The sequence below is a fragment of the Macrosteles quadrilineatus genome, unplaced genomic scaffold, assembly GCF_028750875.1.
Source record: "Macrosteles quadrilineatus isolate MER2022 unplaced genomic scaffold, UCM_ALF_1.0 Scaffold_2__2_contigs__length_208266976, whole genome shotgun sequence".
Taxonomy (NCBI): domain Eukaryota; kingdom Metazoa; phylum Arthropoda; class Insecta; order Hemiptera; family Cicadellidae; genus Macrosteles; species Macrosteles quadrilineatus.
Genome location: NW_026542595.1, coordinates 47,863,942 through 47,890,860, shown reverse-complemented (window position 1 = coordinate 47,890,860; position 26,919 = coordinate 47,863,942). Strand labels below are relative to the sequence as shown.

General features: G+C 34.8%; 1 protein-coding gene across 1 annotated transcript in view; it reads left to right on the top strand.

The window, feature by feature from the left end:
- The window catches only part of LOC128984156 (nose resistant to fluoxetine protein 6-like), a 69,825-nt gene that overhangs the window by 33,503 nt on the left and 9,403 nt on the right, over positions 1–26,919 (top strand). The window contains exons 6-18 of the mRNA XM_054403447.1: positions 479–565; positions 615–701; positions 751–837; positions 887–973; positions 1,023–1,109; positions 1,159–1,245; positions 1,295–1,381; positions 1,431–1,517; positions 1,567–1,757; positions 16,937–17,097; positions 22,937–23,105; positions 24,672–24,862; positions 26,004–26,142. Of these exons, the coding sequence (XP_054259422.1) occupies positions 479–565; positions 615–701; positions 751–837; positions 887–973; positions 1,023–1,109; positions 1,159–1,245; positions 1,295–1,381; positions 1,431–1,517; positions 1,567–1,757; positions 16,937–17,097; positions 22,937–23,105; positions 24,672–24,862; positions 26,004–26,142 (1,547 nt within the window). The remainder of the gene's footprint in view (positions 1–478; positions 566–614; positions 702–750; positions 838–886; positions 974–1,022; positions 1,110–1,158; positions 1,246–1,294; positions 1,382–1,430; positions 1,518–1,566; positions 1,758–16,936; positions 17,098–22,936; positions 23,106–24,671; positions 24,863–26,003; positions 26,143–26,919) is intronic.

The window sequence follows — 26,919 nt, the reverse complement described above, 5'->3', positions numbered from 1 at the left end:
CTCAAACATATTTTTATTCCGATCTTACGTGCATGTACATAATCCATAAGGAATATCATAATTAATTAATCAAGATCCTAACGATAATTGTCCTAAATAGTGTTTTAATATTTCCAGGAGGGCATATCTTAACCAACCTTATATCCATTGTGCATACACCAATGTTTAAACCAGTCTGCGTGACTACAAATTATTTTTAGTTTAAGATTTTTGTAAAAACTAATTTCAAATTACGACTAGGCCTACTTGTTGATATATTCGGAAAAGAAAAACTTGACTCCTTTAGGAATATAAAAGTTTTTCATCAAAGATATTTTATATTGTTTATAGGTCGAATAATTTTGTATACTGGACTGCTAGCAGCGTGGTCGCTAGGAGCTAACATTGGTCAGATGGTGGACACCTCCACCACGACCGCTGCCATCACATGTTTGCCAAGTTTGAGCCTATATTTATTACTTGTATTTATTATCCTCAGACCGCAACGGACTGCTAGCAGCATGGTCGCTAGGAGCTAACATCGGTCAGATGGTGGACACCTCCACCACGACCGCTGCCATCACATGTTTGCCAAGTTTGAGCCTATATTTATTACTTGTATTTGTTATCCTCAGACCGCAACGGACTGCTAGCAGCATGGTCGCTAGGAGCTAACATTGGTCAGATGGTGAACACCTCCACCACGACCGCTGCCATCACATGTTTGCCAAGTTTGAGCCTATATTTATTACTTGTATTTGTTATCCTCAGACCGCAACGGACTGCTAGCAGCATGGTCGCTAGGAGCTAACATTGGTCAGATGGTGGACACCTCCACCACGACCGCTGCCATCACATGTTTGCCAAGTTTGAGCCTATATTTATTACTTGTATTTGTTATCCTCAGACCGCAACGGACTGCTAGCAGCATGGTCGCTAGGAGCTAACATTGGTCAGATGGTGGACACCTCCACCACGACCGCTGCCATCACATGTTTGCCAAGTTTGAGCCTATATTTATTACTTGTATTTGTTATCCTCAGACCGCAACGGACTGCTAGCAGCATGGTCGCTAGGAGCTAACATTGGTCAGATGGTGAACACCTCCACCACGACCGCTGCCATCACATGTTTGCCAAGTTTGAGCCTATATTTATTACTTGTATTTGTTATCCTCAGACCGCAACGGACTGCTAGCAGCATGGTCGCTAGGAGCTAACATTGGTCAGATGGTGAACACCTCCACCACGACCGCTGCCATCACATGTTTGCCAAGTTTGAGCCTATATTTATTACTTGTATTTGTTATCCTCAGACCGCAACGGACTGCTAGCAGCATGGTCGCTAGGAGCTAACATCGGTCAGATGGTGAACACCTCCACCACGACCGCTGCCATCACATGTTTGCCAAGTTTGAGCCTATATTTATTACTTGTAATTGTTATCCTCAGACCGCAACGGACTGCTAGCAGCATGGTCGCTAGGAGCTAACATTGGTCAGATGGTGGACACCTCCACCACGACCGCTGCCATCACATGTTTGCCAAGTTTGAGCCTATATTTATTACTTGTATTTGTTATCCTCAGACCGCAACGGACTGCTAGCAGCATGGTCGCTAGGAGCTAACATTGGTCAGATGGTGAACACCTCCACCACGACCGCTGCCATCACGTGTTTGAATGGTCTACGAGTGATCGCCATGCTCTGGGTCATCATTGGTCACCGCACGCTTCACTTATTAAGCTTTCCATCTCTACGATACCGTGCCATACCAGAGGTATGATCATTCATTCCATCTTCTTCTAGCACAGTCTTATACTCATTTTCACTTGACTTTGTCCTACGTCCCGGTTTCAACAACTGTATACAGGCGCAAGTCTTATATAATCGTCGTTTATGATTTACACTAAATTTTGAACTATTCGAGTCATCCACGTCTTTTATATGTTTTGAGTTATTTTAAATTTTCCCCACCTCCTCAAACATAGTTTTTTGTCATATTTTACTGGTGCCATTAAACAGTTTAAAATGATCTTTTTGAGGGTTGCTTATTCGAGCCATCAGCTTTCAGAATGACAAGGTCAAAACGATATATGGGCGATGTTTTTAGCTAACAGTAATAGGCCTAAACAATGTTCAATAAAATTCAAAACGAAATTTTCTAGAAGAAAATTTTGCAGTTAAAATTAACATAACACGATGAACCATTTGATTTGTTTTCTCAAAGTGCTATCGCTCTTGCTGATACAAAACTCGGAGTGCCTAAAAAGTAACGTTAAAAGTAGCTCTTAGAGACACTGAGCCAGCTCGTGTTGTGGTTAGAGCGCGGGACATCGGTCCCAAAGGTCCCGGGTTCAAATCGTGCCAAATCACCAATGGAATTTATCTAATAACCCAGTAACCTTGTTATAAAAATCAGGGTCTACCTTGCATGAAATGGGGTAGTAGGTTTCTTTTTTAATGTTGTTTGTAATAGTACCGAGTTGCTAAATCCAAATTTTCGACCTCGGCGACCTTCCGGATCACCTCCAAAAAGCTTAAAAATCGGCGGAATTTCGCACTATTTTTACGTTTGTAAAACAACAACATATTATATTTTTTCTCTTTTTTTATGGAAGAAATCTATTGTAATTAAAATGTTTATATTATCAAGAGGAATTGATATAAAGAATGAAGAGGCAACAGTAAAAACAAGTTTTAACTTTGCTGTCGTTCTGCCATGCTATATATTACTTCTTTTATGCCAAGTGTTCACATCTGTACCTGCAGGATATGTTGAAATTAGGAAACAAGATGGATTTCAATAGACACCAGTTATTTACCACCAACGGGTTCTTCACCATTGCAGTGGCGGATCTAGAACAGTCACAAGGGGGGGTGTGAACCGGGGGGTCTGGGGTCTTTTTTAAAATTTCTTTGTCCAATAATAGTCTGACAAATAATTTTATGCAATGTGTATGCACTACTGTATTACATGCAGTAAATATATATATATATATATATATATGCCCGAGGGGGGGCGGTCGCCCCCCCCCCCTTCTGGATCCGCCACTGCACCATTGTGCGTTCTGAAAAGTTCTAGACGGGTGTTTGGACGGACATGACTATAAAACAGGTGTTCATTTGCCTAATGAAAAGCTATGTAGGTTTGACTCGGGACCGTGGTATAGCTGACACCGGGCTCACCCGATGGACAGTAGGAATGATATAATTTACCTGTAGAATATAAGTGATGAGGTTGAGGAGTAGGCCTACTGCAATGTTAAGGCACATACAACTGAGTAGCATGTAGAAATGATCAAATGAGACCCTCACGAGTCACTTGAGTTGAAGCGAATACAGAGAAGTTGTGTGACCGGTTACTTCGTCACCCTCCATTCCCTAATACTCATGTTATAATGTTCTTAAGCAGTGGAATTGTTGGAAGGAAACTGTCAACTATCATATGGCTAGAGATATTGGCAATGAAGCGATGTTGAGAGTTTTATGAGAAAAATATAAATAAGTCAGATACAAAAGGAAGAATTAAGTAGTATCTCTTTCTTCCGATGTTCATACTGTGACTGTTGCAATATAAAGGTGCTATTGACCCCCTCACACTGTGTCACAGGCTATGCGTTCTGAAGCAGTCGGATGAAGAATTAAAGCACTTCTTCACACATGGATTTTCACCATTACCCTTGTCTCAATTGAATGAAAAACTAAATTATAGTTCACACATCCAAACGTCTCAAGTTAGTCATACAAGTCAATCTTCAACTGATACCCCTACAGAACGAGTCCATGTCCAAGGGTACAAGGATCATCTAATCACAGACACAGTCGCCCTCAGTGTTTTCCAACCTGCTCCCGCGGCGATACAATTAAATAAATACCGTTCGTCACAGGCCTGTGTTCTATTCCCGAGAACAATTTATTGTAACAATGTACGTGTGTGTTTATGTAGATAGATATAATAGATTTATTTCCATAAAAAAATTTTTATAACACAATCTGTTCTTGAGATGAAATAAATTAGCTTATTTCTTATTATGGTTCTTTTATAAAAATTGACAAAATTTAATAGCTTGAAACTTAAAATACAAGCATTTAGGGAAGATTTTATGAACCTTGAAGAGGCATATCTCTAAATGTGTTAGGCCTATAATCACCATTTTGGTCTTAAATTGTGAGTAATTTAATCTAGTTTTAACATAATTATAGTTGTTTTAATGAAATATAATTATAAATTTATGCTTTAGGGTTAACGTTAGCCAAACTTAAAAAAAAATGGAAAATTTGGTAATTTTAGCCGTTGTTTGCGGAGTCATATCTTGAAAACTATTAGGCCTGTAATAACCATTTTGGTCTTAAATGATAGGTAATTTAATGCACTTTAAAAATGATTATGGTAGTTCTTTATGAAAAAGTGATGCTTCAGGGTCAAAATCGGACAAACGTAAAAATAGTGCGAAATTCCGCCGATTTTTAAGCTTTTTGGAGGTGATCCGGAAGGTCGCCCAGGTCGAAAATTTGGATTTAGCAACTCGGTACTATTACAAACAACATAAAAAAAGAAACCTACTACCCCATTTCATGCAAGGTAAAATGGGTTAGGTTACTGGATTATACTGTACTGTGAAAAACGACCCCGGGCTCGTGCCTAGCGTCCTAGGACAATCAAAGTACGATACATGAGCAATTTCAAACCTCTAACTCGATTGAAAAGTATCATTTCTTGTACTGAATCGTGTAAAAGATAGACTTTAAACTTAATTATTAGTTTACACAGTCAAATTTCCAACTCCTTACAGTACCTAGTTGGTGTTTGTTTAAACATTTTATCACAAAACTTATTCAATAATTGTCTTTACTGTCTCTACTGTCAGATTGTTGCCGTATATTCTGTTTCATTATTAAAAAAAAAAAAAAAAACGCGTGTGGTCTTAAGGTCTTTTTCAAATTTTGAGAAGTATCGATGGGATCATAGTGATTAGGATCTCCAGTTTTCAACAAATAATATTTTATATAGAAATGTTTGATCTCAGGGAAGAAGTTAAAACTTCACTCAATGAGATAAAGAAGGAAGAACCAAAGAAATCTCAAATTCAAAAGCTTGCGATAACGTTATTAATTTTGAGCTTATCTGATCCTGTACAGTTTACATGCACCTGTTGGCCTTCCTAGTCCAAGCTCCAACGGATAATTATCACAGTTCAGGCCATTAATCAAAACGAAAATCTACCTTTTTATGTGAGCAAAACCTGCTTGACCGTTCGAAATCACATTTACACATTTTATCCTGATAAGCGTTAGTACTATGTAATTAAATTTTATTATTATCTATTGAGAATTATTGGTTTTAGCGAATTTCTCATATAGGAATAAGCTACTACCGTAGGTCTCATGGTAAGACCTGGACCCGGGAGGCCGGGACCGATTTAATTTTTGGTTTTGAGGTCCCCAGAGGCCAAAAACAACATTCGTTCAAATTCATATATAAATTGTGTCCCGTAAGTAAACAACTAAACTCTAGAAAATGGTTCAAAATAAAGAGAAAATCAAGAAAAACATTTTTTTACATAATCGCTTCGTTAATCAGAAGTTTATAACCATCTTGTTTTTTTCACATAAATATTTTTATCTTTGCATTTTTTTAACCGACCATATGAAACTTGGTATTTGTGTTGAGGTAAAACAGACCGACGTTAAAAATGTATCTTAATCCAAATAAAAATATCGAAATGGTGGCCATTTTATTTTTTTACATTAAAATTATTAAAAATGGCCAATTTTATGAAATAATTTAAATAACCACCATTTTGATATTTGTATTCGGATTAAGATATTTTTTTATTAAATGGTGGGTTTGAAACCATTTTAAGGCATTTTGACAACACAACATTGCCTCTTTTGCATACTGACCCAGTTGCAAGGCACAGGGTATAGCGGCTAGTACTGTAAAATAATAATGTAGCATAACCTATCTTGTCTTTAACCCTGTAAATTATTCCATGGTTAAACCTTATCTGTATATATTTTATCAGTAAATTTCGTAGTGAAATAGTGAAATTTTTACTTGAAAAATTTACTGATAAAACCAATAACTGTGTAATGTATAGGTTTGTATTTTTAGAAACGTAACAGTCTTTAATTATTACACGCTCGCGTCCCAATGATAATAGAGTTATGAGAACAATTAGATAAACAAGGGCCAGACTCTATTAAATAACAAATTTTGTTTCTTTATTCAAATAGTGTTATATATATTAGTAATTTATCATCAATTATATTTGAGGATTTGTTTATCCCATATTGGTATTGAGAAATGGCTGTGAGCCTATCCGCTATAATTATTCTACAAAGTAAATTCAGGGGGGGCTGATAAATTGTTTTTAATGTTTTGACTATTTTTAAAGCTTTCATCAACCATAACATTTGGCATGTTTCACATCTTTGTAACCGTAAGTTTGTCACTTTCAATTTCAATGATAATAAATTAAATGTATTACGGAAAGACATTACGTTGAATGCGCGATTTCAAAGGAGCTTACCAAGTTACCCAACGGAGATGTCCGACGGCCCGACTCACAAATCAGATGTTTTAATTGTGCAGGTGTTATCTCAATTGTTTCCTCATAGCGCTAATCAAGTAGGCATCCGATATTTTAAAACGAGGAAATTATCACGTATTTAGCCGCGTTGTTTTCAGATTATTTTCACGACTCAAGCAACAGATATTTTAAAACGAGGAATTCGTCACCATCATTTCCTCATTATTGCCACACTCACATTAGAGTCATTCGAGTCTTTTCAGTGTTTGCCAAGAACTTATCGCAATGTTCCAATTATCTGACCAATCATGTTTCCGAGTCATTGCAGAGGTGATATCAGTCGGGGCTTTTGAGACAGATTGAACAATGCAGCGATAAAAGAGCAAATAATGTCAGTTTAAAGTTTTTTTACTGCTCAGAATAGGTGTTATTTAATGATAAATATACACTAGGTCATCTTGGCGTGGATTTAGACAATATATTGACTTAGTGCTGAAACTGGTCCTAAAAAATGTTTTCCTAAGAACTTAAAATAGAAACATGAAATAACATAAGCTACATTATTGTGGTTCCTTAAACTTATAGGATAAGACTGTGATAAGACCAAGTTATATAGTTCTAAATTTATCTTGTCGATATCCGTCAGTGAATCAACATGCTATTAACGGGTTAGTACTAACTATCCAACCCCGACAATAAAATCTAAATAGATTAAACAGTTTCTCTGCACCGACGAACTAAATAACTAGAAAACGGGTGTATATTGTGATGTTATATTATTTAATTGGACTTTTCCAACGTGTCTTGTGTTTTAAACTACACGACGTTTTTCAAGGTGGACATACGTTGTAAATAGTTGTTTTTTTTCAGCAAAAAGTGTTTGTGACTGGCCAACTTTTGAGGGTCAATTTAGTTTAATGAAGCGTTAGTATATTTTCACTTGATAACGGGAGGAGTTTATCCACCTCCAGAAACGTTGTGTAGCTTAAAACACAAGACACGTTGGAAATTAATTTAATAATATAACATGATAAATACCAACGTCGTTATGAATTTTAAAACTCTGTATATTGTGATCCTCCAAGCTATATACCGTACGCCATTGATTGTAATCAATATTACTCAAATTACTTCAATTTCACTCAAATCAAATATCTCGGAGTTATAGAATAGAAAGTAAAACACTTTTACAAGTTGTTTGTAAACGTCATGAAAACAAGGGTGAATCAAATTATTACATCACAGATAAATTATAGATTGTTTTCCCTAAAAAAACAATACAGACTTCTACATTTTGAGGATAGATGAGATGTATTTTATACACCTGCAATCCAGTTTAAATTTCTAATACGTTGTATGAATTATTTATTTGATCTCCCTTCAGATACTAAGTTGTTGAAAGGCAACACATTTTGCACGTATATCTAAAGTAGTTAGTCTTCATTAGTTATTATACTGTCGGATCATTAACGGATAATTATGGTTATATCAGTTGTATGTTGTGTGAAGGATTACTACACGCTAATGGGATTGCCTAAATTACAGCAGAATGTGCGAAGGTTAGCTCATAAAACGTTTGACCCCTTTCAAGTTCGACGTTTTCCAAATGATACGGGAGGGTTTTGTTTGTTTTTTATTACACTTAAGATCTGTATATTTTGATAGCCAAATTAAGTTGACCACATCTTTATAGCTTCATTGGTCTAAATACTCATCATATATTCAATTAACATTCATGGGTGACATCAATAGTACGCTAAGTGGGCAATTCCAGTGTAGCTATTAGGTTTGATAATTTAGGAGGAAACAACACTTGCATAGTTTTGTGTAATCACATTTTGCAGATGGCTAATTTAAATAGGTTTTAAGAGATATCCTATACTCTAATACGAGCCATGTCTGTTTGTTTGTCTGTCTGTCTGTCTCTCTGTCTGTCTGTAAGATATATCTCGAAATCCAGCGGAAGGATTTTGACTAAATTTTGGAATTAGAGATTTATAGCCATATAACGTGATTGGTGACAGCCACTACCTCAGGAAAATTCTTAATTTGCTACACAACTCAGTTGAAAATGAAAATTTAAAAATGTACTAGGTGTACAATGCAGTTGTCTGCTTGCAATATTGAACGGAACTAGCATATTAATGCCATACTTTACTAAAGTCAATGCTACATTTGTTTGTCTTAATGAGATATACAGGGTGTCCATAAAAAACGTTTAAGAACTTTGGGAAATGAATCATCATACTAAAAGGAAGGAAAACGTTTATGTGAAGGTATGTCCGAAAATGCATATTTACCCTGTTATCCGCCATTTTGTTTTTATACAAAAATATTTTTATCTGTGAAGTTTTTCATTTGATAATTATGAAATTTAAGTAACCATGTTAACATATACAAAACCTATTATAGAAAAAATAATAAAGTTGTTTTGATTGTAAATTTCAAGATGGCGGCCGTTTGAATTTGTATAATTTAAATAACTCGAAAACGGCTAATTCTAAATGTCAAGAATTTATTTAGCATTTTTAATTCCCTATCAAACGATACCAAGATTAAAATATCGGACAAAAGATAAATGAAATATTACGGTTTTTTTGTAAAAATAAGGCAAAGTTAGTCGGGGAACCAACCTTAATTTTGCCTGGTCTAACAGCTAAAAAACGTTCTATTTTAGTTATCTTTTGTCCGATATTTTTGATCTTGGCATCGTTTGATAGGGAATTAAAAATGCAAAAAATGTATTCTTAACATTTTTTTATAGAATTGGCCGTTTTCGAGTTATTTAAATTTTAAAATTCATACGGTGGCCATGTTGAAATTTATCATCGGAAAAACTTTATTATTTTTCTATAACAGGTCTTGTGTATGTTAACATGGTTACCAAATTTCATAATCATCGAATGAAAAACTTCACAGATAAAAATATTTTTGTATAAAAAACAAATGGCGGATAACTGGGTAAATATGCATTTTCGGACGTACCTTCATTGATACTTTTTTCTTCCTTTTAGTATGAGGATTCATTTCCCAAAGTCCTGAAACGTTTTTTATGGACACAGTACTTGCAGTACAATTTGGTTCACATAAATGGAATGTCTATTTGTAGTATTTAAAGTAAATTATAAGTCTAGTTCACGTAAATGAATTGTCTACTTGCAGTATCCTAAGTTAATGGTTAATTTGATTCACATAAATAAAGTGCCTATTTGCAGTATCCAAAGTCAATGGTACGCACCTGCGGTAGTAAAATAGCATTAGCGTCTAAAGTGGAGAAGTACTACGTGCCTACGAACAGAGTTGGGGTTTGCATGGAACAAAATGTTGTAGAAGTCAAAGAGCCCAGCAGTATGTGGACTATTAATACTGATTCAATCAAATTATTCACTCAAATCACTATTAGATTTATAGAATTGTAAAATAACTAAGAATATTTGCAGTGGTTTTCTTTCCTTTAATAATCTTCCAAGGTTAACAATCTGGGTAGTATTTGATTTTTTAGACATAATTAGTTTTAATCGAGACCTAGAATCGTACATTTGCAACAGCAAACACTTTGAATACCATTTAATAAAACATTTAAATAGGTACACTAATTTTGCTACAGATCTTTTCCCAATAAAGATACAAAAAAAATTAAATGCAAGAACTGTAGCTAATTTTAAGGGCTACAATGTGGTTTGTAATAAAATCCATGTTGATATTTGAAATTTTTTAGATAACAGCTTTTGAAGCTTCAAAAAGTTTGAAAATGCATAACATAAGTAAAAAGTTAGAAAAAGGGCTGAAACCAGAGTTTTTTGAAAGCTCATTTAGCAATTAAAGTGTTATAAAAATTCCAGCCCCTACGAAATTCCACCTCTTTGCAGTGAAAAGCAAGTAGTTCAAATGTCTATTTGTTGTTTGTTTTTGAACACCCTGTAAATAGGGATTAAAAAATTAAAACTTTTCCACTAAAATACTCAGGATTCAAAGACCTTTAAAATGACGTTATAACACGACCCCCCTTTACATTTGAAAATTTCCCAAAAACCACCCCACCCCCCAAAATCTGCTTTTTGGGGTTTAAAAATAATTCAGCTGAATTCCTTGGGGTCAAAATAGAGGGTTCCAGTTACAATTAGGTTTCTATTTGCTTTCATATTGGAGCTATAGAAGCCACAGGCCTGGGACAACCTGTATATTCACCATCCTCGATCATTTTCTGAAGACAATTTAAAGTGTAAATTTTATTTTCCTCCGTCATGTCGGTCATCATACTGTACTTCTGTGCCAATGAATAACGCTCTAAATTTAGCAATAATTTGTTTTTAGCATAACTTTGATTCCATGACATGCAGATGTCATTTGTCTCAGCCTTATCAATTACATAAAGTGTTCAATATAATTTATCTTCGGAATGTTAGGTGTAACTTAGTGGAAAGTGGATATACTTGTAGTGAAGCTGGCTATTATTCTTGAAATGAGGGACCTCGTTCATATGGTCATGCGGCTTCATTGGCAACAAATAATGCAAATGACAAAGCAATGCTGCATTTCCAAAAAGCAAATATTGTAAATAGTTATGTAAATAGTGACGTTTACATGCATTGTTGTTAATCAACGTATCTTAGAAAGGATACGGATATCTAGTTCAAAAGGAACACGACCTTTCTGTCATGACAGTAACTGCTTAAATGGTAATTACTCTTTGTGAAATCTATAATATTAAAACGAAACAGTGTTTTTTTTTATTTCACGATTCTGAATCAACCACTCGACGGATTTTCATGATTTTTGTGTTGAAAGAAAGGTAATTTTGAGAACTAGGGAATGTCGAAGCCATAATTTTAGTTTAGGGTCCCAGTTTTTTTAGAAATTAAGTTTTAATGTTTAAAAAGTCTAGCAGACGCTAAGATTCTAAACTAGCTTTTGGCATAAAATAATTTGCTTAACATAACAGCTGTAAACATTCAGCTTTTGTGTCACAAATTCAGCATTTGGATAAAAATGTAAAGACATACTTAGGATTGACTTATTTATACTATGTGTAATGCTAATCATTGATACTTCAATTCTTCTGTAAGAGGATGATAGATTAATCAAATATACATAGTAAAATACTAGGATGTTCAAATTATTTTTTAAAGCAATTTTTGTAATCTTCGATTTGTTTTAGAGCAATATAATATGTTTTAACTAACAGCTGGTTAAATATAAACTATGGAACTATGAGGTTATTTTATTTACTCTTATTTTGTCATTGATTATAGGAAATAGGTAAGATTAGTAGTGATAATTAGGCCACAGTTTAAAATAGTTTAGACCAAAATTAATTAAACCACAGTACAAATCGAGGCTCTGTACAGGAGCCTTAATAAAAAAGGATAAATGCATATTATTTTACTGCTCCACTTTTCAAGGAATGATTAGAAAAATAACAATGTTAACATGTTTTAATTATTCATGGTAGCTTTTTTTTACAATTAATGTTTGTCTGCTTTAACTTTGTTTGGATTAGGCCCGGAAATATTGGTGTCATAAAGAAAAGATCAAGAGTAATCAGGAATCACGATTTTAAATTACCACCACAACCTCAGTCGGGTTTTATACAAAGATAAACAAATGGATGACATAGATTGAACACAACGTCAACATTGACCTAGGATACTGCAATTAGACAAACCATTCTTTTATGAAATCGTGTTCGAGGTTACGTTTGGGGGTGCCTATATCAACGCCACCAAACGTGAAAATATCACTTTTATTTCAACAATGAATATATTGTAGTTTAAATTAACTAATATGGGAAATCACGATGTACATTTATTCAATGAGGGTGGGTAATTATCAAGGATAGAACTGATAACAGTATGGATTATTAACATAGATACGTCACTAACTTTACTAGCGTGTTTACTTTTTAAATTCCTTCAACATGTGACCAGTTATTTTTTTCAAATGAATGTTATTTGATCCAAACAGCTGTTTCAAAACAAACTGTTATTGTTTAACTTTTCTTTGTTTACACTTATTTATTAAAACGTTTCTATTACCTCGCTTTCTTTTAGCAATTAATGCAGTGAAATTGATATAAAGGATAGATGTGACGATTAGTTTTGATGTTAGGACACCAAAGTTAAATTATGTGTACTGTGAATTTTATTGGATATTATCGTTTTATTTTAGGTCGTTTCTATTCAGACCTACTGGAAATTGTGTATAGTGGTTGTATTGTGGTGATAATAATTAATTATGGAAGAGGCAGATATGCTATGGAATGTGGTATCGTTGACTAGGTCTATACACTTCTCAATTAACTATTAACTTTCTCTACTGTAGGCTACTTATAATCAGTGTGCGTCTGTGCGAATCGGCTGCAAATCTCACTGCAACGCTTTTCACATCGTAAAAATTGCAGAATTGCTGTTTTATTGTAAAATTATCGGATTTAAAATGCATATCGTAAAGGCCTATGATGGAATAAAAACATATTTGGTCACACAACATTTGTTTACAAGATGATTTTTCACATTAAAACTGCAAGTAACTTTGTTTTTATATGTGTAAACTAGCTGTTCTGAATTGTACACGGTTTTAACTGTCTACTGAATTCCCGTACGTAGGACGGGCTAACACCTCGTTTGTTTTATAGTCGAAGTGTATAGTGTTATTTTCACAAATCTCATTTAAGGCCAACCAAGTGGGCCACGGTCCGTAATAGGCCTCTGAAAAACAACTGTCAAGATGTAGGTACTATTTTAGGCAAGGGTTCTGTGTTTGGATGTTATTAGACACGATAAGAGCACAATGAACTTCTTCTGCAGATGAATAATCCATTGGTTAAGAGAAATGAAGCCGAATTAATAAATGTCACAATCCAAGGGCATTAAAATGGCTCTGGCCTGCACTTTTTTGTAGTACAGTATTGATTTTGGGCATTTTGTTTATGTTACTATTTGGGTAAATTACCGGTGCACTTTGACAAACTTCTTTTAGAGATAAATTAAATGATTTTTGTTGCTGAGTAGCGCTAGTAAACATGTACAACCCTTTTCGTTACTTTAATAACATTCAAAGGCTCTATTGTGTTTTCACTAAGCTGAATGAATACATCGAAGTAACATCTCTAAAAAGTCTGCAATAAATTGCAATTTTGCAGATTAATGACTTTCTAAATTATGCACATATTTCTTCATAAAAATTATTAAACAATTAATCCACTTGCTGTAAACCACTATTAATTTAACAAAATATAGAAACGGCTCATGGACAACGTGCCCTTCTGCCCTTCTGCACTTGTATTTGTAATTATTTTGTATTAGTATTACCATTGACTGTAAAGTTAACGGTATTACACAAGCGAAATCTTTACCAATACCGTAATTGAAAACATGAACGAAAATAATCTCATGAACCTATGATGATCGGTCTTGAATAATGTGACAAAATATCGGCATAAGTGGTCAAAAAGGCAGACACCAACCCGTACAATAGATATAAGATAATTCGATAAGAAATCGTTTTAAGAGTTACTGTAATATTAAGATATTCCAATGATTCCTTAATTGAACGTTATATTGCAAAACATGATATGATGCAGAACAAGTAAATTTTAAAATCAGAAAATTAGATTGGTTTCTACATGTAAAGGGAATCTACACGGTTGAACAATGTTGATCAGTCTCAATCTTTATTAAACATCTGGCTTAAATGTTCCTACAATGTGCTATAGGTAAATGTGCTAAATAGTTTTGTTAAAATTTCTCTGTAAGGTAGTTTTTAAATATTACAAATTCATATTAAGAACAATAAATTTGTGTCAAATTTGTGTTGACTATGGAATGAGACCACTACTCATTTTACAATGACACCAAACCAGGATATAATTTAGCTGTAAATATGCGATCTACCTCTAGTTAAACAACCAATGACATTTCCTTGGTCATGCTTAGCGAAGTAAGGTAACATTCTGGACTTTAGTAGTTTTTTGTCTATTAAAAACTGCATTTCCATTGGATATTAAGTAAACCAGTTGGTGATTGGTAGTTGGTACATATTTCCTCAAGTGATCAGAATGAGTGGAGGTGAACCGGTTTTAAAGTTCTCTTTCTGAGTGTTGGAATAAAGTTGTATCTCTAGCCTACTCAGTAGGCCTACTGCGTGATTGGTTTTACATAAAACTAGAAAACAAAAATCGACAGTAATTATTCTTTTAGTTACATTTATACTTTTAGTTAGTATGGCTGTGCGAGGGAATAATATGACGTGAAGTACGCGTACACAAATATTACACCAACCAAATAATATTTTACGCCACACTACATTATTTTGACGAACTTCCCACGCAAGGATTTAGTCCAGAAAACAGCTGTTTGCCGCCAGCTTATTCAAATGGGGTTTCATTGCGTACTACTGTTCTGCAATGAGTTTTACCGGACACCAATCAGCTGATTATACTGTATTTAGGTGGCAATGAGTGGTTGGCACTGAGCTATATAATTCTAACTGGAGGTAGCACTGAATGTCAAAGATGCGTGTCGCCAGCCGCCATGTTTGCGTGAGGTGGGTGTCCATAAGAAGCCATGTTATTGCTATGACAAAAAAACTCACTGCTATACAACCTAGTTATAAGAAGCCATGTTATTGCTATGGTAAGAAAACTTACTGCTGTACCAACCTAACAAAATCAGCGACTCGCTTTTGACAGACTTCTGCCATGGCAGTGCTACCTCCAGTTATAATTTTAGCTCAGTGGTGGTTGGTTATAAACAAAAACATAACCTCTACTTAGTTGGTCTTAGTGATTTTTAGTCCTTTAGTTGGTGGAAATATATAAGGATTTGTACAGATTTAGTAGTATGGCGTAAACTATCGTACGTAACTCGTCCAAAATGTGTGTACCGGACTCGTATGGTAATCCCGTACTCGACTTCGTCTCGCACGGGAACAACCACACTCGTCCGGTAAACACTTATTTTCAGGACTAGTAACGTAATATACTATTACGCCACACTACATTATTTTGACGAACTTCCCACGCAAGGATTTAGTCCAGAAAACAGCTGTTTGCCGCCAGCTTATTCAAATGGGGTTTCATTGCGTAATACTGTTCTGCAATGAGTTTTACCGGACACTAATCAGCTGATTATACTGTATTTGCATGGCAATGATTTGGTTATAAACAAAAACATAACCTCTCTTAGAGGTTATGACTAGTGATGTTTAGTCCTTTAGTTGGTGGAAATATATAAAGATTTGTACGAATTAAGTAGTATGGCGTAAACTATCGTACGTAACTCGTCCAAAATGTGTGTACCGGACTCGTATGGTAATCCCGTACTCGACTTCGTCTCGCACGGGAACGACCACACTCGTCCGGTAAACACTTATTTTCAGGACTAGTAACGTAATATACTATTTCACCACACTATGATGTTATTAGCTGTTTTACATACGTTAATTAGAGGCTGAAAGTTACGTTTTGTTGGCCATGCCAGCTGTCATCGTCATTTGGGGACCGAGCAGGTTTTTACATCCCTAGGGCCGCAAAATCTGCTGACCGCTTGCATATTAAATACACAATCAGGATCCATTTATTTTCACCGTTGCCTAGCAACTGTTTATTATTATTTTTGCTGATTTCTTAAATTACTTCTTCACATAACATTAAAGTTGAGTTGACTATCAGTGTGCATTACTTATTATTGTGTATAGTAGTAGTGTGGTGAAAAATAGTGTTCGTACCACGGGTCGTAATGGTTTTGCAGCTCTCGATCGTTTTAAGTTCTCGACTTCGTCTCGAACTTAAAAACTATCTCGAGCCGGCAAAATCTCATTTTCGGCCCTAGGTGCGAAACGTACTATTGTAAGTTTGTATAAAAAAATAATAACACATTGTTAAAAATCAAACAATTCTTGTAATTTAATCTTACCACAATGGTCTGCAATGATATAGTTACAATTACAAACATGTATTGACAAATTCAATAAATAATAATTTTACAAAACAATATAAAACTAAAAATCACTGAAAACTTGTTTTAGCCAGTTTTCTGTCACACCATATTTTTATTCTAAAACCCTATTTAGATGACTCTGACACAAGAAGTCTGATTCTCTCTGAAATCAATCTGAGATAATCTCGGCCCCTTCAATAGTAGGCTTCTTCGAGGAATAACAAAGAGTGAGGTCGTATTGGATCCTTAGTGCAAGCAGGCTAAGAAGTCACCATAATCTCTTAAAAAATCCTAAATCATAAAAAGATAGTTTAAAGATTCAACTATAAAACTGTGTTAGCTCATGTTGAACTGTTATGTAAAATATAATACTCATGAACTAAATAATATGCTTCAAACAAAAAATGAATGCAATATCCTTTTTCCTATACCTCACCTTATATAGGAACGATATGGGAGATTTTTAGAATGTTTGTATTGTGCAGATGATTGACGTGTTGGAAATGGCTCCTATAGAGAACACCCAACTGTCAGTGGAGATATTCTTCTTAATGTCAGGAGTGTTGGTGGCTTACGGCCTCTTCCGCTACTTGGACAAGGGCAAGAAGTTCAACCTAGTACAGTTCTATGTCTACAGATATTTGAGGTGACAATCAACAATATCAGTTTAGTACTGTATAGTACTAAGTTAAGGACAAGAGACAGGCGCTACTTTGTATAAGTGCATGACCACTTTTACTCACAAGGCTATTAACCCAGTAACCTAGAGCATTTTACCTTGCATGAAATGGGGTAGTAGGTTTCTTTTTTTATGTTGTTTGTAATAGTACCGAGTTGCTAAATCCAAATTTTCGACCTCGGCGACCTTCCGGATCACCTCCAAAAAGCTTAAAAATCGGCTGAATTTCGCACTATTTTTACGTTTGTCCGATTTTGACCCTGAAGCATCACTTTTTTCTAAAGAACAACCATAACCATTTTTAAAGTACATTAAATTACCTATCATTTAAGCGTTCTGAAAAGTAGTTCTAGACGGGTGTTTGGACGGACATGACGATAGTTGTATAGAGCAGACTAGAGTTGTATATTTGTATAGAGCAGGTGCTCATTTGCCTAATGAAAAGCTATGTAGGTTTGACTCGGGACCGTGGTGTACAGTAGCTGACACCGTTCTTATCCGATGGACAGTAGGAATGATATAATTTATCTGTAGAATTTAAGTGCTGAGGTTGAGGAGTAGGCCTACTGCAATGTTAAGGCACATACAACTGAGTAGTATGTAGAAACGAGACCCTCACGAGTCACTCGAGTTGAAGCGAATACAGAGAAGCTGTGTGACTGGTTACTTTGTCACCCTCCCTAATAGTGATGTTATAATGTTCTTAAGCAGTGGAATTGTTGGGAGGAAACTGTCAACTGTCATATGGCTAGAGATATTGGCAATGAAGCGATGACTGGGACGGGTGGCGTCGTCCTGTAGTACTAGGAGGTCACGAATTGTGGATATTAATAGGCATGCACTGTGGATGCGATACTTCCTGGTGTGGATTAACGTCCGCACGGGTGAGTACTACGACTCTCCGCAGTACTATCCTGATAATTAGACCAATTCGTATATACCAAGGAAAAAAAGTGGTTCGGATTCCACTATAAACTGTAGGTCCCTTAGTTGCCATTAGCTGTATGGGCTATTAATTAACAGCTGTGTCTAAGGAATATGTCGGCCTTAGTCACTAACAAGACTACAAGATCGCGCCACTCATCATACACTCATCTCCATTCATACTTGGCCTAACATACCTACTTCTCTTGTACATACCTACTTCTTGTATGGTCGCCATTTCAAAGAAAGGTATTAAAGTATTAAAGATGTTGAGAGTTTTATGAGAAAAATATGAATAAGTCAAATACAAAAGGAAGAATAAAGTAGAATCTCTTTCTTCTGATGTTAATACTCTGACTGTTGGCAATATAAAGATGACTATTGACCCCCCCCCCCCCTACACTGTTTCACAGGCTATGCGTTCTGAAGCAGTCGGATGAAGAATGTAAGCACTTCTTTACACATGGATTTTCACCATTACCCTTGTCTCAATTGAATGAACAACTAAATTATAGTTCACACATCCAAACGTCTCAAGTTAGTCATACAAGTCAATCTTCAACTGATACCCCTACAGAACGAGTCCATGTCCAAGGGTACAAGGATCATCTAATCACAGACGCAGTCGCCCTCATTATATTATAATGAGTGTTATTATATTATATTATATACAGGGTGAATAAAAAGTCAAGACCCCCCCCATCTAATATTTTTCCTAGTAAATATATAGAGATATCCTTTTGGGGGTCGTGCAATCTTAGCAGGAAGTTTAATTTTGTGATTTTGAAATTTTTGAGTGTCCCCCCAAAAGGGGGGATTTGGGGGGCAACTAAAATATTTTAAATGTAAACCCCCTTCAAGTGACACCTCATTTTAAAGTGTTTACACAAACTTGAAGAATGGTGAAAACTAGAGGTCGCTATCTCTTCTCTATCCAAAATGGTAGCCAATATTACAACTACGAACTAATTTTATCATTGATTTTCCACAACATTTGACGGGCTACAATTTTGGATAGAGAAGAGATAGCGACCTCTAGTTTTCACCATTATTTAAGTCTTTGTAAACACTTCAAAATGAGGTGTCACTTGAAGGGGGTTTACATTTAAAATTTTTTAGTTGCCCCCCAAATCCCCCCTTCTCCGGGGGAACACTCGAAAATTTCAAAATCACAAAATGAAACTTCCTGCTAAGATTGCACGACCCCCAAAAGGATATCTTTGTATATTTACTTGGAAAAATATTAGATGGGGGGGTCTTGACTTTTTATTCACCCTGTATAATGTTATTATATTATATTATAAGAGTGAATTATATTATAATTCAGTGTTCTCCAACCTGCTCCCGCGGCGATACAATTAAATAAATACCGTTCGTCACGGGCCTATGTTCTATCCACGAGAACCATTTATTGTAACAATGTACGTGTGTGTTTATGTTGATAGATACAATTGATTTATCTGTTCTTGAGATGAAATAAATTAGTTTATTTTTCATTATGGTTCTTTTAAAAAACTTCACAAAATTTAATAGCTTGAAACTTAAAATAAAAGCATTTAGGGAAGATTTTATGAACCTTGAAGAGGCATATCTCTTAATGTAGTTTTAAAATAATTATGGTTGTTTTAATGAAAAATAATTAGAAAGTTATGCTTTAGGGTTAACGCAACGGTTAACGTTTGCCAAACTAAAAAAAAATCAAAACGTTGTAATTTTAGCCGTTGTTTGCTGAGTCATATCTTGAAAACTATAAGGCCTGTAATAGCCATTTTGGTCTAAGATTATAGGTAATCCAATGTACTTTAAAAATGGTTATGGTTGTTCTTTAGGAAAAAGTGATGCTTCAGGGTCAAAATCGGACAAACGTAAAAATAGTGCGAAATTCAGCCGATTTTTAAGCTTTTTGGAGGTGATCCGGAAGGTCGCCGAGGTCGAATATTTGGATTTAGCAACTCGGTACTATTACAAACAACATAAAAAAAGAAACCCACTACCCCATTTCATGCAAGGTAGACCCTGATTTTTATAACAAGGTTGCTGGGTTATACATATATTTACCAGAAGAAAATTTAAAAAATTTTATTGGAAAAAATAGGTATATTAGGTAACCAAAACTATAGGTGATCTATGATTGAAATATTTAATATAATCAAAATTATTATAAGCATCATGAGGATAACATTATTATTAATGTCTCTAAAATATTTGAATACCATGACAAAGTTATAAACAGGTAGGCCTATGCAATACATCCATGTAAAAAAAAATAGCTTCTTTCCTATTTTTTTTAAGCTTAAAAAAAAGGGGAGGGGAGTCCTAAACAGAACAAATTTTGTCTTTCAATTTTCAAACTTTTGCTTTATATGTAAATTTAAAACTTTCTGAACATTAAATTATTTAAAATGTAGACTATATTGTTTTAAATATACAGCTAATCTTATATATTAAACAAATTTGGTTTTTCTTTTCCGAATTCGGTAGGCTCTTCTACCCGGCCGAATTTTATGATTAAGGTCTCAAATCGAAGGTATGCACGCACAGATTTGCCATCAAGCATTGTAATATATTTATCTATAATCCCACTCGGCTTATACGTAACCGAAATTTGCTCCCCATGTATTTCTTATGGGAGTTAAATTTGGTTTCCTTTTCCGAGTTCGTTTGGCTCTTCTACCTGACCGATTTTCATGTTTGAGGTCTCGAATTGAAGGAATGCAGGCACAGATTTCACATCAAGCATCGGCATATATTTATCTATAATCCCACTCGGCTTATACGTAAACGAAATTTGCTCCCCACGTATTTCTTATGGGAGTTAAATTTGGTTTTTCTTTTCCGAGTTCGTTTGGCTCTTCTACCCGACCGATTTTCATGATTGAGGTCTCAAATTTAAGGTATGCACGCACAGATTTGCCATCAATCATCGGCATATATTTATCTATAATCCCTCTTGGCTTATATGTAAACAAAATTTGCTTCCTATGTATTTCTTATGGGAGTTAAATTTGGGTTTTCAAGGATTTCACATCAAGCTTCGGCATATATTTACCTACTGTATTACTCGACCATAAAACATAATTTGATTCATTTAGAATTTTTACTTCAATTTAAGATGTATTTAACCAGTTATAATTACATAATCCTATATATTTTGGTTTAAGAACCTTCAGTGAAATTCCGGCTTTCATTTAAGCTTTTCGTTATTCAAATCGGACGAGTTTCAAGCAAACGCAATGTGAACAATCTACATACACATTATTTTTCATAAGGTTTTTCTATGATTAAAAATCAATCTCTCCAGTATTGTTTAGGGTTTTTATATGTTTTAGACTCAAAATAATCAGTAAATTATAGGCTTTAATTTGAGCTATTGATCGTTTGAATCAGTTAAGCTCAAGATACTGGATTACTCAATCAAAAATCATAAATTTGATTATTTTCGGATATAATATTTATTTTAACGCTGCGGAGCAGCATGGGTCCTCTAGTTTATACATTTATAAACTAAATATTTTTAATTTTTTATGTGCTCTTCTTTGCTCGTCACAAGTATATTCCCATCACAACACACTAGAGCTCAGGTCGTCCCATAAGCAAGCTTCCTCTGTACAAGTACTCTTATTGACTCTTATTACAAGTAGTCTACCACTTCTCAGTGGGTTTATACAGTAGCTGAACTGTCCTATTCTCTGCAGTTTTTAAATACTAAAAGGTCAGAAAAAACCTTCCCCTCCATTAGGGGAAGTTTTTAAATATGTAGAAGTATTAAAATATAGTTTTATTTGTAATCTCCCATGGAGTAATCCATTCCCACGTTAAAGCTGTAATCATTTTTAGAAATAAAATGGACTTGGTTGAATATTGAGCCATTGATAGAATATACTGACATTGATGAATGCGCTCAAACTGAAATTGCAATCTACCTATTGCAACCTAAATAACATTAGGTTTGACGAGTACCTACGTTTGCTGCTACAAGGAAACTAATAAAGTGTGTTATTTAGTAATGTACCTATTAATAATAGCTTAATATAAAATAAAAAAATTGGTCAAGTTTGATCAAAATATATTCATAAACAAGCAAACTATAACATTTTACAATATTATCCATAAGAATAACATGGTACCTAATTTTAAATTTACAATTTTTAGAATTTTCTCAGTTACTTGTAAAAAAAGATATACTAAATTACTTGTTTTTTTAAGCTCTTTAAAAAGGTCTAGAGAGAAATTAGGGAATTTTGTGTTTTGAGGGTCAAAAATGAGAAAAAATAATTTTTACCACATAAAACCCCCTGGAAAACCCTGTTCCCATCGTCCGATCAAGCTGGTTCACAAACTCAATCAAGTTTATCCTGCCTTACACCTTTAAACAAAATTTCATCAAAGTCGGACAAAAATTACTCAAGCTATCACGTTCACGGACACACACATATATATATCAATTTGAACGAATGGTGTTTTTCAGCTCTGGGGGCATCAAAATGAAAAAGTAAATCGGGCCCAGGCCTAAATACTGTATTGTCTTACTTCACCACCTACGGTAATAGCTACTTTCTTATTGGGAAATTTGCTAAAACCAAAGGAGAAAATATAATTTTATGCTTTTAGCTCTATAGAGGCCTCTTAGTTCTTTTGAAACAAAAATTGGCTAAAGATGTCTCATATATTGGGATGTCTACTTTAGTTTTCAGAAGTCAATTGTAAATAAAACTTTGATTGTACAGAAGTTTCTAAGGAGAAAGAATAACTAATAAAAAAAAAACACAAACTGAAGGTTTATACCTCAACCAAATACAAAATAACAATAAAGGTCACAATTTCACACAGCCTATAGATTTAGCATGTTTATCGTTCATGCTGAATACATGTTCTGCTGTAGACTCACCCCTACACTGGCTGCGCTGGTGTTATTACAAGCCACCATACTCAGGCGAGCCACTGATGGTCCTCTCTGGCGTAGGATGTTCTATGACTACCAACACAACTGCCAGACCAACTGGTGGTCTACTCTGCTTTACATAGCTAACTATGTCAATCCAGTGTCTATGGTAAGTTAATTGTGTTGTTTGGATAGTCATAGTTCAGGGATTTAGGATGTTTAGGGTGTGACAGATTTGTTTCCATTCATTAGTTTTAACTTAATGAGTATACTCTTATTACTTGTTAATACAATTGAAAGAACTACCTTTAAAAAACCAGACTTATGAAGTGGCTTGTTCAGAGCAAATTGTGCCATGTTTAAGGGTCTCTTGGATTTTGGTAGAAGCAACTTTTCATTGCAATTCAAAAGTAATTTCAATTGTTTGTTAATTCATAAACTTGTTCAATTTGATATGGAACTCCTGAAAGTTCTACCAACTGTTAGCTTTAGAGTTACATTTAAAAAGGATTTTAGTGTTTCCAAGCTTTACAGAACACTGCAGAGCCTACTCAAAACTATGCAGTTCAATGCAGTCGTTTTCAGGCCATCCTGTTACGTTCACTGCGCTCAAAAGGCAGTGTATTGTGCATAATGAAGCTAAACGTTATGACACATCTGTCATTTGTTTTGGGTTGTGCAGTTGTCTATTGTGTGTTACTGTTTCAATAATGCCTTGTTTGTTTACGGCTAGTCGACATGAAGAGCTTTAAACTAAAATCCTACAACCACAGGTAGTTGTGGTGTTTTGTTGTTTTTTGTGAATTTTACCACAATAAAACTTTTTTTCTCTTTTTGGAGGATGACAAAAAACTGCTCAATACAAGGGTTTGTAGAATTTGCCAGTGAAGGAAGATCCCTAAAGGGTATGTTGGGGTTTACCAGTGACCATGTGGTGTTGGAGTGGGCTATTTTCCCTCTTGGTCTTGTTCCTTTCTGGCAACCCACTAAAAAACTTCCCCTTTCTTCATCACTCATGTTGCATTCTGGCCCTGTAACAGTTTTTCATAATTTCTTCAGGACCAGATGGGATTTTAGTTTCTTAGCTATTCTGTTTTAGCTGGTTTGGTATTTTAAATCTCATTCTGATGATGTTAACTAAACTCGTAAATTTCAAATGGTTTTGTTCCAACTCGTCAACCTATTTAAATGGTTTCTGATGGTACTGGCTTAAGGTGACTCAGTGACTTTCTATCCCACTCTACCCAATCGATTTGGCAGGAAAAACTCGTTATCAGCATGTGGGAGCCACTATATAGCTGCAATGCTTTTCTGAAGATGTTCAGCTCAAAAATACTCAATGTTTGCATTATGCTTAGCTCAGGTCAGGATTGCATTTAAAAATTGCAGCTCGACCTGTAGGTTCTGTCCAGTAACCAGTTATTAAGCACTGCTTTGGAGTATACTTCAGACAGCAGTATGATGTATGTGTGCCTTGCGTTCTAGAGAGCCAAACATTGAGTTGTTGAGCTTTTTCTTAGGTTCACTTGCAAGAACATAAATGCACATGACTCTGGAGAATGTTGTTTTGTTATCATTTAGTAGCTTTCTCGGTCTCTTCAAGAGCTTCCCTCAAAATGGCACACTTTCCGGAACTCATAACGTAATTGAGTTGGTCCTCCTCCAACTTAGGCTGAACAATTCTTCTAAACCACAAACACTTATATACCTTGTATATCAGAGTGTTGTTTTGCAGTGTGTTCCTCAGGCGTGGTACCTGTGTGCAGACTTCCAGCTGTACGTGTTGTCTCCGCTGGTGTTGCTCCCACTGTGGCGCCGTCCTCGAGTAGGCCTCACCATCACTGCAGTGCTAGCTACCCTCACTACAGTTGCTGCTCTCATCAACGCTTACACGGAGGAGCTCAAGGCTGGAGGAGCTGTCACACTGTGAGCATTCCCTTATAAGGCCAATAGTTAAAACTTGCTGTCATCTTGATGCTCCTTTTGCATCTTGATGCTCCTTACGCATTTCTCTGCTAAGAAGATGGTTCTCTGTAAGAAGATGGAAATAGCACAACTGACTCGATTCAAATCTGTTGTTGGCTAACAACACCACATAAATAGACACTAAACATGGTAGAATTTCATGTTAGCAATGATTCTCGAGTAAAAGTTAATTTTTTTTAATGATGTAGGTACTTCAAGAACCAAACAAATGTTAAACAAAAAGCCCTGATTGTATATTTGTTTAGCAGTGATGAACTCGGACACCGCTGGACCGGTGGCCACAAAACTTGGTACATACATGTAGAATTTCATGGCCATTTCCATAGCCCTAGGACTGTCTTAAAGGTACCCATGTGAGGGATTTTGAGAGAGTTTTAGTTAGATTTGTTTACTAACAAAACATATGAAAGTAAAATAATATTGAATATGCATCAGCTGTTACATTTGTTTTAAATAACTTCTTGATCAGCATTGTACGTGTTATTAAATTTACGGAAAGTAAATAAAAGGAACATCTTATAACACTTAAAACATATATTTACGCTTATACTGTTACTCACAAGATTTTTTCACTTACCATCTTTTCTGTATATTTATCGTCTTGTCACAAGACGATAAATATACAGAAAAGATGGTAAGTGAAAAAAAAGATCGATTTGTTTTAATTTATAGTTTGTTTACTTTTCCATTCTTTTGATTCTGCCACACAGTTTGATACAAAAACAGAAGAGATTTTCATTTAAAAAATCAATAACTTAAGTACAATTGAGATTTGCCTGTATAATTAGCATTGTAAGTGTGTGTAACTGTCTTTTACAATAGATTTCGAGACCTACATTAATCTCTTAGGTATTCTTGTCCCGTTGCGAAGCACGGCAGAACAACTAAACCCAATTTAAATAACCTTGTAACTTCTCTGTTACAACTGTATGTGTTTACTACTATGCTTAGCTATGTGTTTGTCTGGTTTTTAAAATCGATGTATAATATATTTTAAACTGTGAATTTGTGGATATGAATTCAGTGATATTGTCTAACTAGAGTAAAATATTTGATATCTTTGTGGATTGTACTGTTATAGTGATCGCAGGACGGAGGTAAACAACACCAAAGACTACATTATCACCCATCTCCGAGCTTTCTCATTTTTGCTGGGATTGGCACTTGGCTACCTTTTGTTCCTCATCAAAAAAGGAAAGATCATCATCAAGCTACCTACAGTTAGTAAACACTACATTACTCTATATACTCTTTAACAACACAATAATAATCATTTACTTATATAATAATTCAGTTTTAAAAATCAGCTAAATCTACAGTTCTACTCTACTGGACTGATTTTATTAACTAATGGGTCGTTGGAAAGCTTAATTTTTTGTAGATGATTTGCAAGTAATTATGAAAGTTTGTTTTTGTTATGTTAAGGTGAAAGATTATAAAAAACATGTTTTCCATAAGAAATACATTGAACCCCCGTTGGTTTTCACATTTTTTATTTGGAGGCAACTTTTAGCTGCCTTTATTGGGAATTTTCAAGAAATGCATAGTACACATTAATTTGTAGGAAATTTGATTCTCTTTCAGAATATCACCTTCCACTTTGGTAAATTTTGTGACCATTTAAAAGTTATTTTCAATAAAAGCTAATCATCCTAAAAATTTATTGTGGTGACAAAATACTGAGTTAAAGATATTTTTGTTAAAAATTAGTACAAATAAATCTAGACTTCTACTGGGCCGATTTTGTTAATAAATGGTTATTGGATAGCCTAATTTGTGTAGATTTGCAAATAATTATACAAATTTTTCCCCCATATGAAAAATGTGTTATAGTAGTTTACGCAGATTGCATAAAGATAGTGTTAACGACACAAGTAGAAAATTTAAGGTACGAGCCTTGGCGAGTGCCTTAAAAACTTCTACGATGGGAGTGTCGTTAACACTATTTACGCGAGTTGCGTACACTACTTTACCTACGGTGTTTTAATTAAAAATCA